The following is a 14,575-nucleotide window of genomic DNA, read 5'->3' as shown; positions in this document are numbered from 1 at the left end:
ATAGACAAATATGGACAGCTTTAGGAAAATATTCAGAGTGAAGACTCACGCTTGTGGTTGCTCTTGCGTTGAAAGGGAAGTGTGTGTCGCTCTGAGTCCTCTTCACCCTCCTCATCTGCCAGGTGTGTGTGAGTGTAATGGTAGCTCAGCCCTGGACGGTTCTTATATCGCTTGCCACAGACTGCAACACACACATATGCCCTATGTAAGCTTGGTTTTCTATTATGTTGCAGTCAGAAAGAAACCTTGTATCGCCAAAACTGTAGCTTTTAACTAAATAAAAAGAAAAAAAATTCCTTGCTTCATTATCTGAAATCTTACTGTTTGGTCATAGTTACTTGCTGTATTTCCTACTTTTAACTGGATAGTTGTCAACAGATCCACATACAGATGTGAAGGGTGATCAAAAGAGTTGACTTCACAAGAAAATAAAAATGACTGAAAATGGGAATAAAAGGTTTTTGCCCAACAGCAATATTATGTAGGATGGCATTCTTACAGCAAAATGTACAGTAACAATGTGTGTGAAGACATCTTGTGGCGCAAGAATGTCCGGTATGGAAACGGCCTGGTAATTATAATAATTTCCATCAAGTAGAAGTCTTTCTCATAAACTCTATCCAGCAGCTGGATTAGCAAGTGACTTTTTCTGGTGAAAGAAGCTCAAGCTTTTATGACAGATGTTAAGCGAAGTGCTGTAAGCTTGAACATCTGCTGTACCTGTGTTTGACACTCTCATTCTGAAGTGAGAAAGGAGGCCGTTCTTGAGTTGCCCCATTGTGTTGATGGAGCTAGCTAACACAGATTGCTCGCAGGGTAGCTAAAATCACTCGCTTAGATTTTTAAAGATGCCCTTACCATTTTAAAGTCTTTTGGGTGGCAGCATACTGGCCATTTGGTAGTAAATAGAAATGTTGACAGAGTGACAGAGTGATTTATAAAGGACTACGAGAATACTGTGATTGGCTAATTGTTGTTAGCAAACAATCATGGGTGGTAATTGTGGGTTCAAAACAATCGAGATGTGATTTTGCTTGTGTGGTTAAGTTTAATTCTTACTTGCATATGATATAAAATCGAATGCTTTAACCTTGACACCTAGTATCTATAGTTTTAAATCAGAAAGAAGGTACTTCTTGAGTTCCTCTGTTGTACTGACACAGTTGACTGGCTGACAGCATTCGGTTACAAAAGCATTTAAGAAGCCTCCGCACTGTTTGCATTTCATGCGTGGTTACATTTTGATTCCCGAGGATATAGAAAAAATGATGCTGACAGACATAAACCAACAATTTGTAAACACAATGAGAAAACGACTGGCTAACAGTCAGCCGCTAATGATGCTAAAGTCGCCCTTGGCTTCATAGCTCCCCATCAATGCCATTGTCCCGGGACGCCCCCCTGGACCCAGTGCAGGTGGTGGGAGACAGATAGGCTGTAAGAAAAATAAGAGCTGTAGGCTTGTGTCATAGTTCTTGAATGAGTGATTTGATCACCAGTTGTTGAAAATCTAAGCTATAGAGATGGATCAAATCTGAACTAGACAATTCTAAAGTGAGCAAAGGTTCTGAAAGAAAAATCAGAAATTTATGATTTTATGAAATAACAAAAGTTAATTATTTACTTACTTTTTTTATATAATTTGGACCAATTATAGATTGGACAATAATACAATCGACAATATATGGACCAGCTTCATTATCCAGACTTAGTTATTCTACACTGACTAGATTCTTTAAAACACACTGCGGGACTTGTTAAACCGTTGCTGTGTGAAAACAAAGAAGAGGAATTATTAGTTTTCCCCCAAATATTGGTACAATTTGATGTTATTTCAAGAGCTGGATAGACTGCTACACCCCTAATAATAACGCGCGGTGCATGTGTATGAAGTTGTGTTCATATCGCTTATGTTTGCTAATTTTTTAATGCCAACCTGTTAGTGAAGAGAGTCTGTTTTCTCACAAAAATCCATGGAAACCACTAATGGGAAAACACGACAATTCAGAGTAAAACACTTCAGAGAAGCAGATGTGACATCATAAAAGACGCAACGCTCACTGTCACAGACGTAAGGCTTATCTCTGTCTTCAATGGCGGGCAGCTCTTGTCTTTTCCTCATTCCTCCGACACCATAGGCCTGCAAATAAACACCCACACGAACACACATGTGAGAACCCTGGTGCAGATACATGCACAAAAAAAAAAAAAAAAAAAGTTTGAACTTTCACGCTCCTCACATGTGGCCTGTATGAAGATGTATTAAAAAAAATACGAGCAGCATAACAGCACAGCCCTCACTGGTGTGTTCAAGTGTCTCTACACGCGCGTGCGCACACACTCGTGCACGTTTGGATTCTAATCATCTGCTCTCAGTGCAAAGCTACACTTCCAGCAGGAGGGGGCTGATGACACCTAGCAGGGGAGCAACAGTTCCAATTAGCAACCCTGGTGTCTGTGTGTGTATGTGTGTGTGTGTGTGTGTGTGTGTGTGTGTGTGTGTGTGTGTGTGTGTGTGTGTGTGTGTGTGTGTGTGTGTGTGTGTGTGTGTGTGTGTGTGTGTGTGAGACGGAGAGTCTGTGTGTATGTGCTGCATGCGTGTGGGATGATTTTCAGAATACATTGTTAACACTTGATTATCCTCCCATAGGATGCGCAGAGAGTGGGAAAATAAGACCTCTGTGCTCTAATCAAAGTTGTAAAAAAGGGAGAAAAAAGAGGTCATCCCAGCGTGGTTTAATCTCTTGATCTGTTTGCTTTTAATCGGGCCAAGTCCTGCGTTGTCAGAGGAAATCTCATTACATTAGTGTAGTATGCAGAGGACTGACAAATGATTACATGTCACAGTGTGAGGAGGAAGTCTGCAATGTACTCTCGTTTGGTCCCTGGAAACACGGAGGTCACAGTTTGTCTCGTCACTGTTTAGCTCTGCTTGGCCTATTTCTCTTACTTCACTTTCTCACACAGACAGCCAAACAGACTTTCTGTTTCTGATTCCATGACAACTGACCAAGAGGGAGAAACGAGGAGAAAGATTTTGCTGTCCTTACCCGTGCTTTGGTACGGTTCTTGCGCTTTGGGACGTCTTCCTCCATGTCGTCCACCTCCAGCTCGTGAGGAAAATCCCCAACAAGCAACTTCTTTAAAAAAGAGAGACAGGTGGAATATCAGGACGTTTAGTCAGAAACTCCAGGCCTCAGGGTCTAATCAGCATTGTGTAGTTTTCTGTGTTGCTGAAACTACACTGCTGCCTCCTTTTCACAGCTGACATGCAAGCACGGACCACATTTCTGGTCACTCTTAGTAACAATGTATCTATTGTGACCGTGGTCTAGTTTCACAATGGAGAAATTAGAAAAACACTTTAATCCAGTTAAGCAATTACTGCTACTTTGAACAATCTGTTATTTCTTGAACTTGATCAGATGTTACAGGAATTCCCAATTAGTAACCATGACTTCCTGATTTCCTAGAGCAGACATCAGACATGTAATTTAGGCCTGTTTCTTTTAGCCACTGACCACTATGCTCCCAGATGTGTTATGTACAGTATAGTAAGCAAGGTAAAATATATCTCCAAAGCCCACTGAACTGCAGTAAAGAGTGGTAATCTTGAGGTCCCTAAGTCTCCATTAAAACCATCAGACACTGTCTAGTGATGGATCTGGGATGCTGTGGGCCTGCTTCTTTTCCAAAAGCCATTGGAACGCCTGTGGATCTTGTAATGGGAAAATAATCCAAACACTTGTCTAGATCAGCCCAGAAATATTAGGCCAGACAGAAAACCAACCTTTCTTTCATTGCCAGCTCTACCACTGGACCTAAATATTATAGAAAACAAGTGGGGTGAACTGGATGGAAGAGAGCGTTGGAGAGGATGCAGCGTGTACTCAGCTGTAGTATTTGCTCTGTGCTAAATCACTCTCATTCTGCAACCCCCACATTACACCTCACAGTTCAGTTCAGTGGTTGTGGGTTTGCTACTGTCTACTGAGGTGGATCAGGGGCATAATGTTGGTAGGATGAACTCTGACCCCCCAAAGCTAGGAAAAGATGACTATGTGGAAGTGAACCTGGTGTCCATTGTTAAGTTATGGTGGATATGCAATTCTGTGGGCCTGATTCTCTTCCAAAAACCTTGGGGATCATGAACTATTCCAAATACCAGAGATTTGAGATCAAAATTTGTTGTACTTGACCATTTACTCACCTGTGTTGTACTCACTAATCAGACTCCCTACTATTTACACTCCTTGGTTCAGGGACTCCATGTCAGATCCTCAGTTGTCCACAGCCCGCTATTTCCGGCCTGTTTCTGCCTGTTTAGTTCTTGTTAATTAAACATCTTCCATCCTTGCCTCTGCATTTGGGTGCCCAACAATGCCAAAACAAGACAGTAGATGGTACTGAAATGAAGAAGGGTGCTACAACTCTCTTCACTGACTTTGTAGGTTTTTAATGTAGCTTTTAATTTCACCCACTCTGATATAATCAAGGAAAGGCAGTTTATTGCTCAAATTATCTGTGTCCCCCTTAACAGCCGTACTGTGTAGCTGCCTGATGCGGCAGGAGGGATGGAAGTTTAAATGAATCGTTTTGAGGCACTAATATTACGGTACTATAAAATAAGTGATTGTTTTTAAGCTGTTATGGAGATAAATCACAAGACCGCTGAGAGAAAAGAAGAAGCATTCAGGGTAAGCTAATGCTGCTGCAGGTTCAATGTAAAGAAGTAGAGGCAGCTGGTGGTGGGAGCCCACCTAGACTCCCTAATCAGCTTCCCTCAGTTAAACTGGGACATTTAAAAACAAATCTAACGGAGGCAGTAACTATACGGCCAAACAATTTACACTTTACAGCGCTAACATCTAAATGACACCGCCCTCTGCTGCGTTTGACATTTGTTGTTATGGGGCCGCAATTAAACCGACACCGAATTAGGTTGCAGATTATCAATTATAAAACGAGGGTACTTGCTCCATAAAAAGAATAATAAAACCAAGCACCAGATGCAGACAGATCCAGTTTTAGGTCAAGCTCCAAAAACACAAGATCTTACGCCTCCTGTAAAAGAAATTGATGGCCCCCTTTATAAGACTCCGGTGCGTCCTAAATATCCGCCGTCTGTGTAGAGTCCCTTCCGTGAACAATCCCAGCGCTGTGTGTGAAAATAGTCGAGTGGCCCTTTTCAGATGTGTGATTTTTGTCACCCCTTTGGACCGGTGCAGGCTTTATCTCATGATCAGTAAAGGACGTGTGATAAGTGGGCAGCCTGTTAATGTCAGACTCCTTAGAAATGGAGAACAATGGTAATGGAGGGGGAGTAAAGAGTGGACATGGAGCTTTAAGAGGGCACAGGGTGGTGCGGGCCTGGAGACAGGGGAAGCCCTGGATTAGAGGCCTTAAACACAGCTCTGACTCTCGAAGGGCCAATGTAAGCTTTATACTCTCAAGTGCTAATCAATTAGCCATCCATCTGAGTCCCTCTGTGTGGCTACAGGAAATACCCTAGAAGTTTGACCAGGTTTTATTTAGGTATAAACAAATACATGTTGTTTTTTAAAGGGGGTCTCAAAAAGAGATGTTCAGACATCTGAATGGAGGTCTGAAGCACATGTCTGCTCACACAGCGAGCCAACAGGGAGCGTTCAGAGCCACGGGAGGCTGCGTCAGCACCAGAACACGTTCTCCGAGAGACAAAAGGCAACGACAGACAAAGACGCACTAACACAAGGCAGATAAAAAGAGACACGCTCCACTATCAGGAAAAAAATCACAACAAAACACAAAGAGCAAAACAGAAAAGGAGAAAAGCCTAAAAAATAAAAGAAGGGAAAGGACAGAGAGCCCCACCTGACATTCACTCATTGGCTCCTCTTCCTTGGTTTCCACTTTCTTTTCCAGCGTTTCCCCAGAAAGCAGCGACTCCAGCACTGGGCCGTCTGGGATGCCCCCCTCTTTCTTTAGTGAAGTCTCGTAGTCTGGATATTCAGAGGATAATAAATGTTAGCGAGCAGATCTCAAGTGCAGGCAGACGTGTACAGATGAGCTGAAGTTAGCTGGTTCAAGAAACAAGGACAGGTGCTTCTGTACTGTATACGCGCCAAAGAAGATCAGCTGTATGTTGAAATCACATAAAAGGTGATTTGTGGGTTCCCAATTAAAGAAATTTCTGTTCCTTAGTCAATAACAGGCAACATATCAATAAAATGATAAATAAGTTACAATGCAAACCTCATGAAAAGTGAAAATGAAGTGAAAGTGAAAATAAGTTACACATTTGCACATATGCTTCAGACTGTTGAAATGCTGAAGCCACAAATGGACTCTGTACCACATTCGTATACATTACACGGTTTAACAATACTCTCCTGGATACCGTGAATAGCACACTGTCTATTTCCCCTGCATTGTTTACATTGTTACATTGTTTTACATTGTTTACATTTCAAATCGTTTACATAAATCGCTGCTGCATCTTTATCCTGAAAATTAGTGCAATTTACTGTGATTTTTCAACCTGTATGCAAACGAAATTTCGTTCTGTACGCACTTTGTGCATACAAAATGACAAATAAAGCTGTCTAAGTCTAAGTCTAAAGTCTAAATGAACTGCTTTTTTGCTATAGAGTTAAAAGCACACAGGCTTTCAACAACCCCATGGTCAATAATAGTTAAAACTGACCGAACCTATTGTTTTAACAAGGCCAGGTCAAACATTGTGAAAGATATAGTTGAACCAAAGTGCTCTGCCGCTGTAGTATGTGCACATTTAAAAAAAAATTTGCAGATCGATGTTATTTATGCGTGCCTTCAAGTTGGCTTCAGATTAAAATTACAGTAGCATGTGTCCAACTTCATGAATTCTCAACCTATATTTCTTACAGCCGAGAGTCGCGTTTTAATTTTCTGGAGAAAGAAAAAAAAACATTTCTTTTTGAATGCCATCTTGATTTGTGTACCATTGATTAGACCCAATTTGGCCATCAGCTCCTAATGCTTTAAAAAGTTCAAGTTTCAAAACCCGATCATATTGTTATTGCTATGGTTTAGAGAGACCAGAGAAAATGCTAGAATGTGTGAAGCAAAGAGTAATGCGGCACTCCCCCTTCCCGATATGTTGCTGCACACTGCTGACCAGCTGGCTGCTACTTATTGTCCTCTTTGAAAAGAAATTAAAAACAATCTCCACTTCTGAAAACCTAGGACTCTTCTAGTGTGAAAACTGAACCTGTGCCCACCCGTCACTCTAATTAAGTCAACACTGTTTTAAAACTACAAGTGGTCTATCTGTTAAGCAGCTAACTGCAGGCTAGTTACACAATCCCTCAAACTAACTAACTGAACAACAGCTTTATGAAAAGTAAAAGGACAAAAGGTAGAGTCTTCTGCTCATCAAGCAGCCTTTATCGTTGTATACTGTTGTCTAAATGTTACAGATAACATCATAACTGCAAGTAGGAATATTAATTTCTTCTCTTTTAAATAAAAGCAATGAACTCATGTTATAGGTATTGGTTTTTGTTTGTATATAAAAACAGAAATGGGAGTATTTCACGCAAGTCAACATGGTGAGAGATACTTGTACAGGACCAGGCCTACAGGGCAATTCCCAGTGAAAAAATGAGATAACAAAAGTGAATAGGATATACTTAGAAAATTCACCAGATTCATAAACCTCAAACTGATTTGATGTGCATATTCTGTCAGGTTCTTTGGTGCTCAGTGACCTTCTGGTTCTTTTTAAGGCTACTGGTCCAGTACCTATTTCAGCACCCAGCAGGGAGTGTGAGCAAGCTTTAGTTAATTTGGACCTTAGAAGGAGAAATAAAAGGTAAACATTGTGATATTTAAAGTTAATTCACAACTTCCCATATGCACGTTATGAACTGTTTTTACGCATGCAACGCAGCCCAGGAGTTTGCCTAGTATGTTCCAGAAGAAGGCCATCTGAGACAGCAAAGTATTGCGCTTCTTTCTGCATTTTTTTTAACTTCCTTTCCTTAAATGCTCTCTGCATCGAAACCTTCCACATTTTCTTACTTCCCAGTGACAACTCTGCACAGCTTAACTGTCCTTATTAAAGAATGAACATCCCCACAGCACAACGCTGCCGCCACCATGTTTCACAATGGGGATTGTAGGTTCAGTGAGGTAAGCAGTGTTATTTTTCCTCCATACATAGCCTTTTGTATCTAGCCTGACCTCAGCACCATCTTCCACATACTTGCTGCGTTTCCTACATGGCTTGTGACAAACTGCAAACAAGACTCGTGGATTTCTTTCAACAAAAGCTTTTTTTTCTTGCCACTCCTACATGAAGTACAGATTTGTGGAATGCACAACTGTTAGTTGGGCTGTCAACACATTAGAGACCAGTTCAATAAATTAGAATATGGCTGAAACGTTTATTTCAGTATCTCCATCACTAAGTGAAACACATTATACAAACATTATTTCTGTCCATTTTGCTGATTTTCCACATTAAGACATTTAAGATGAGACTATTTCATCAGACCAATAAGAAATAACATTTTTGATACAGAAACGTGGTCAGAGCTGGAGAGATGCTGCATCCCAGTTTCACAAAGGAGCCTTATCGTAAATCCTTCCTACCAGCAGCTGTGGGACTTTATAACCATCACTGATCCCAATAAACTAAATAAGTGATTACATCCCTGCGGTTATTCTCTAAAAATGTTTCTATTTCTTGTGAATACTCCACTGTTGTTTTTTATTCACAAATATATTTGCACATGTTGTTCATTCTTTTTAAATCAGCCTGATGAGCTGCATATTTCTTTGATTCTGAGAATGCTATTTTTAATACCTGCACAGCAATTTTTTTAATACTGCACATTGGCCCTCACTGTACAATCTCTAATTCTTACTTTTTGTTTTATATTATGGTACTACTGTGTCAGTCAACTCTGCTACTGGTAAACCTGAATTTTCTCATCAAGGGACAATAAAGGATGGTTTTATTCTATTCAGTATTTAGGTGATTTATTAATTTCTGCTCCTGCAAAGACTCAGAAAATGCCCTGTCCCGTCTGATACTGACCAATTTTGAACTCGATAGGTAGAAGCCGGGGGTCTTCCAAGATGTTAAGCCGTCTCTTCTTGCGCCAGCAGCGAGCAGGATATGTGTACAACTGACCTGGAGCATGACCTATAACACAACAAGATTCACATGGTATTAGGAAAAAATAAAATAAACCTGACTAAACTTGTAACTGTAGAAAACCAACTTTAACTGTAAGTTCTTAACTCTCAAAGCACATATTTCTAGTGGCAGCTCCCAGCCAGCCTACAAACACAAGCACACAAGAGCATTCCTCCTAAGAGTAGTTGGTGCCAGCGGCGCATCGTTGCCTACAGGGGTGTCTGAATCACTGCCAAAATACATCGACGTTACAGAAAAAGAAGAAGCGCCAAGAAAATACCCTTTGGGGGAAAAGCTGGAAATATGTGAGGGAGGGGGGGACGCCTTAGAAAAAAAACAACGGTACCAGATATGAAGAGAGGGAAGATAAGCAAGAGAGAAATAAGTTAAGGACAGACAAAATCTGGGAAGAATAGTAGTTTTTTATTACAGAATGGTCGGCAAACACAACATTATGTGTCTGCAACCTGTGGCTCTTTTGCCCCACAAACAATTATGGACCCACAATTATACATAAAGCAATGGTTTTAAATCTAAAGGCCAGTTTTAGCAGCTCCTCTGTTAGTTTTTATGGGACATCTACTAAGAATCTATGCAACAGAACAGCAGCAAAGGCACTGTTCCTTGTCCCTTTTCTTCCTTTTTTTTTTGTCATTTACAGTGACCTTCAAAGGTCTACACAACAACAAAAAAACCCAGGTCTTTCAGGCTTTGACAAATCTGAAAGGAGAAACACAATAAACAATTTAAAAGCTGTCAATAACCTGAGTCAGTAAGTTTATATATATATATATATATATATATATATATATATATATATATATATACATGCCAGCTGACAGCTTTGCTAGGGCCCAGGACAACACAGTCTTTTTGCCCCCCCCCCCCCTACACCTGCCGCAACTTAACTGTATATTTCATGCCCTGGAAATCTCTGGATTTTATATTGGATATTTTCAAGCCATCTATTGAATTTAGTGCACTGGTTGATCTTTTCTTCATAAGAGAACAGCAAGCACTGCAGCCAAAATATGGCCTTTTTTGACCTGCTGTATATTAGCCAGTCCCTAACAATGTTTCCCTTCCATTGCAGGAGGTAGAATATGTTAGATACTTTGGGAATTCTCTGCCCTCTGAATCTACTGGTGGTTAGTTTGTCATCTCTGAGAAAAAGGCTTCCTTTTTGCCATTAAATGCACAACATTCATTTGATCAGAATCAGTCATTTTTGTTGGCCATAAGGCGGGATCATTGAAATTAACGGTGTGATCCATCTCACGTAACCAATCATGATCACGTCATACATTTAATTTAACACATATCTCACATTACAATAATCAGTCTCTGCTTTGCCCGTTATTGCACAGCAATGTATTATCACAACTCCTGAGTTTCATAAAAAGGCATCACTTAACTATTTTAAAGTGTGATAAAACTGCTAACTTTTAGCCCTGTGACTGGAAACCTGTCCAGGATGGACACCTGTGTCCCCGCCTCTCGCTCACTGACTGCTGGAGAGTCACCAGCATCTAAATCCTCATCATTTAAGGAGCGTCCAGGTGTGCAGCGGCTCATCAGGTGGAAGCTGCTGCTTATTGACTGATAGCCGCTCTGACTGCAGCTCTGCCTTCTTTCTTCAGACAAGCGCAGGTGGAATTTATTTTAATTTTCTAACTGTTTCCAAATTGGAGCCAGTCAAATGAGGAACATTGTTTCACATTCTGACCTTTCCGGGGAAAAAAGCGCGTCATGGTAAATTAGCCTGAGATAGCACGTTACTCTTTGAGTTTACAAAAAAAAAAAACATTACAGTGGATCATGGGAAGATCCCTGGTTGGTCGCCCACATTTATCAGCCAAGTTACTGGAAGCGGGGGAATAAACGCTGACAGGTGACATGGCCACAGGTAGAAATCACTCGTTTACTGCAGGAGCAGCGACAGACACGCTTACCAGGGAAGTTGTTGTCAGCTGTTCTATCCGCTGAACTTTCTGACCTGCTGGTTCATAAATCCAAAGAAAACCTTTTGGATCACCACTACTTTCATTCATAGCATCTGTGGCCAGTTTGAGACGCTCTTCCAAAAGTAAAAATTTTTATTGAACACCGATAAAACTCAGACTGGCAGATGTCCACTTTACAAAGACCTGCCGTACTCTCCTTCTGATTGGCTAATGTCCCGGCTCTGCCAGGTTTCATTGGTTGAGAGCAGCTTCTGTTTAATACCTTGAAAAAAAATGCTAGACGGAACAATTTGCGCTCATTTTCCAAATGACGGAAATCTGTCGCAGCGACGGAGAACTTTAACCCCTAATTTAGTTACTCTAATATTAAATAATTTTCACACAAATATTTTCTGAAATATTACTTCTGCCTGTACTTTAATGGTCAGAGTGTCAGTTTTGGGGCCCCCCTCCGTCCTGGGCCCGGGACAATTGACCCGTTTGCCCACCCAGCCCCTCAGCGGGCGTGTATATATATATATATATATATATATATATATATATATATATATATATATATATATATATATATGCAAATATATATATATGCAAACTGTCGCTATATCTTTAGAAACAAATAAGCCCTTTAAAGCTAGTATTTGTAAAAAAAAAAAAAAAAAAATTAAAAATAATACCTTTTCCTAATGCTAAAGTAAGTTGTGAAATTTTATTTTTCTTGGAATGAGTGTAAAAATGTCTGTACTGTAAAGGGTGCTGACGTCTGCTCGCAAACAGATAATACCTGTGAAGAACTGTCTGGAGTAGCTTCTCAACCAGTCACTTGCAAACACACACCCACACCCACACACACACACACAGACACAGAAACACACCCACACACACACACACACACACCTGGTCCACGGTGGTTCTTCTCCATCCAGATGTAGCAGTTGCTCTGGGCCACGCCGGTCTGGGAGTCCAGGAAGGGGAGCCGCATGGAGCGCTCCGCACACAGACGGGCATTGTAGCTGCGACAGTGTTCAATGGCCTCCTTGTAAAACTCCTCTCCGAGACTGAGAGCCAATACACAGAGAGAAGGAGGGTGAAGGAGGGAGCCCACAGGTGAGGGATGAGGAAGAAACACACACGGGCATCAGCAGAGGAAGAACCGAACAGGGAGAGTTTCTCCGTGACTTTCAGGAACAGGTAGAGGGCATGTTTTTATGAGTGTGGGTGTTCAGGATCCATGTTGCACGTGTGTGTAAGTCAAAGGGGGCAGTGGATGCACACGCGGCGTAGGTGTTGCCGTGGAGATGCCCGGTCCTCTCGGCAGACAGGCTGGCATCAACACCCAACGCTCACATCCTGATGGCGTACAGTAAAAACTCTACAATCGCTCTCCACCAGACTGCTGTCTGCACTGTATTTTCTCACCCGTAGAAGTGAGAGTTTGATTAACATTCAGTGTAATGTTCACCCCCCCCTCCCTCCACCTCCCCTCTCTCCCACCTACCTGTTCTTGATGACTGCACCTCCAGATTGCCTGCAGGGGGAAGCAGAAGAAGAAGAAAGGGAGGAAAAAAAAACAACAGATGTGTGGTGAGTCACTCGTTCACCCCACCCCAATTTTCTCCACATTTTTGTTTAGCTTTCCAACACTTCGCCTTCACTTTTTTTTTCACTCCTTTTTTTCTCATTGAAATGTCTCTTTCCGTGTTTAACTTTTACACCCCCCCCCCTTCTACTTCTTTCCTCTCTTTTTGATTTTATTTCATTATTCTTCACACTTCCCTCTCCTTTTTTTCTGTCTTCTGTTAATCACTCCTCTCCAGTGTCTACCTGCTGAGTGCAGACATCAAGGTCACTCAGCAACACAGACTGTAGATACAGGACACACACACACACACACACACACACACACACACACACACACACACACACACACACACACACACACACACACTGACTAACAGTGTAGAGCCAAAAGCGGCCTCACAAAAATAGTGCAGAGTAGCTGCTGGTAGCGATTTGTTCAAATTTTTTTACTTTTTCTTTTTTTTTTCTCTTTTTTTTTTTTTGTTGCCGTTGCCAAAGAACAGGAGTGACTGTTTGATTTCTACACAAAGAGAGCTCGCTGCAGATATAAATGTGTAGGGAATCTGGTTTTGGCTGCACAGGGTGTGGTGAAAGTCATGGTACAGAAACCGTGAATCCAGTGAGGACGGGCCGTCTCTATATGTTCAGATAATAATAAAGCTGTGTGAGAGGAAGACATTTAGGTTAGAGCGGCGAACGCGCAGCGCTTTGAAAACTGATTTGCCTCCTAACGGATTTATTCTGTTTCCGTCACACTCGAACGCTTAAGACCCTCAAACGAATTTTAATATCAGGCGAAAGATAACCCGAGTAAATATAAAGAGCAGTTTCCAAACAATGGTTTCATTTATTGGGGATAAGAACGCAATCCAAAGCAAGCGGGCGCTATGCGAAAAAGTCACTGTGTCTGTGATAATGGTTTCCGCAGAAACCGAATCGCGAAGAAGAGACAAACACAGGCGGTTTTCATTCTTCAAGCGCGCTAACTACAGGAAGGTGCTGTCAGCGTAGCTACCATATTTAACAGGAACGCATGAGGACACCTGATCAGTGTTGCCGAGGGACCTTATGAAAGAATTCAGGAAATGCTCCCACGTACAGTGAAAAAAAGAAGAAGATCAAAAGTATCAGCTTAGGTCTCCGTTCAAGTATTTTTTTAAGCGGTCTGTGTCAGAGTAGCTGTCACTACTCCACCCCTGACACCAGTTGTCGACCTGCTCTCTAGGTTTTACATCATCCGCGCCGTAGAAGCCGTCAAACGCGAGTTCACCCAGCTAGCTGTCATAGTCACCTGTAAAGAAACACATTCAAGAATAACTGTCATAGGGACTAAAAGCAAAGAGAGTTACTAAGTGACTGACTTTACTACTATGGACTGCAGCTGCATGGTGCCACTGTTGGTGCCACTGTTGCCTTGCAGCAAGAAGGTCATGGTTTCAATTCCAGGCCTGGGGTATTTCTAAGGGGTCATTAACATGCATGGGGTTGTCCCCATGCGTGTGTGGGTTTTCTCTGGGAACTCTGGTTACCTCCCACAGTCCAAACACAAGGGTGTTAGGTTAATTGGCCCTTAGGTTTGAGTGTGTGGGCATGGTTGTTTGTCCTGTGCGTGTCCAGGTTACCCTGTGATGGACTGGCAACCTGTCCAATGTACTCTGCCTTGCACCCATTGACCACTAGAGATAGGCATCAGCACCCTCATACCCCTGCAAGGATGAAGGCTGGAACAAACCATCTGATGGACAGATGTGTCTAGAATTTTTTCCTGACCTACTGGCTGCATATAGAGTCCCTCTAAGGGCCATCGGACTCGCGGGATCACGTATTCTCCCAAGAGTATAAGCCTTGTGTTTTTTCATGTCGAACC

At 41.8% G+C, this 14,575-nt stretch overlaps 1 protein-coding gene across 3 annotated transcripts in view; it reads right to left on the bottom strand.

The window, feature by feature from the left end:
• The window catches only part of dpf1 (D4, zinc and double PHD fingers family 1), a 90,671-nt gene that overhangs the window by 55,966 nt on the left and 20,130 nt on the right, over window positions 1–14,575 (bottom strand). For 2 of the 3 annotated variants that reach the window (XR_004933297.1, XM_036150251.1), the window contains exons 2-8: window positions 12,626–12,655; window positions 12,025–12,185; window positions 9,065–9,172; window positions 5,854–5,981; window positions 3,051–3,140; window positions 2,062–2,140; window positions 50–181 (exon numbers count right to left, since the gene is read on the bottom strand). Coding sequence is in view for 2 of the 3 variants with exons in the window: in XM_036150251.1 (XP_036006144.1) it covers window positions 50–181; window positions 2,062–2,140; window positions 3,051–3,140; window positions 5,854–5,981; window positions 9,065–9,172; window positions 12,025–12,185; window positions 12,626–12,655 (728 nt within the window). In the remaining variant the exon portion in view is untranslated. The remainder of the gene's footprint in view (window positions 1–49; window positions 182–2,061; window positions 2,141–3,050; window positions 3,141–5,853; window positions 5,982–9,064; window positions 9,173–12,024; window positions 12,186–12,625; window positions 12,656–14,575) is intronic. The other variant, XM_036150252.1, reaches the window with a different exon arrangement.

The sequence above is a fragment of the Fundulus heteroclitus genome, chromosome 18 (genome assembly GCF_011125445.2).
Source record: "Fundulus heteroclitus isolate FHET01 chromosome 18, MU-UCD_Fhet_4.1, whole genome shotgun sequence".
Classification (NCBI taxonomy): Eukaryota; Metazoa; Chordata; class Actinopteri; order Cyprinodontiformes; family Fundulidae; genus Fundulus; species Fundulus heteroclitus.
Note: the sequence above shows the minus strand (reverse complement) of the source record. Positions and strands in the feature narration are given on the sequence as shown.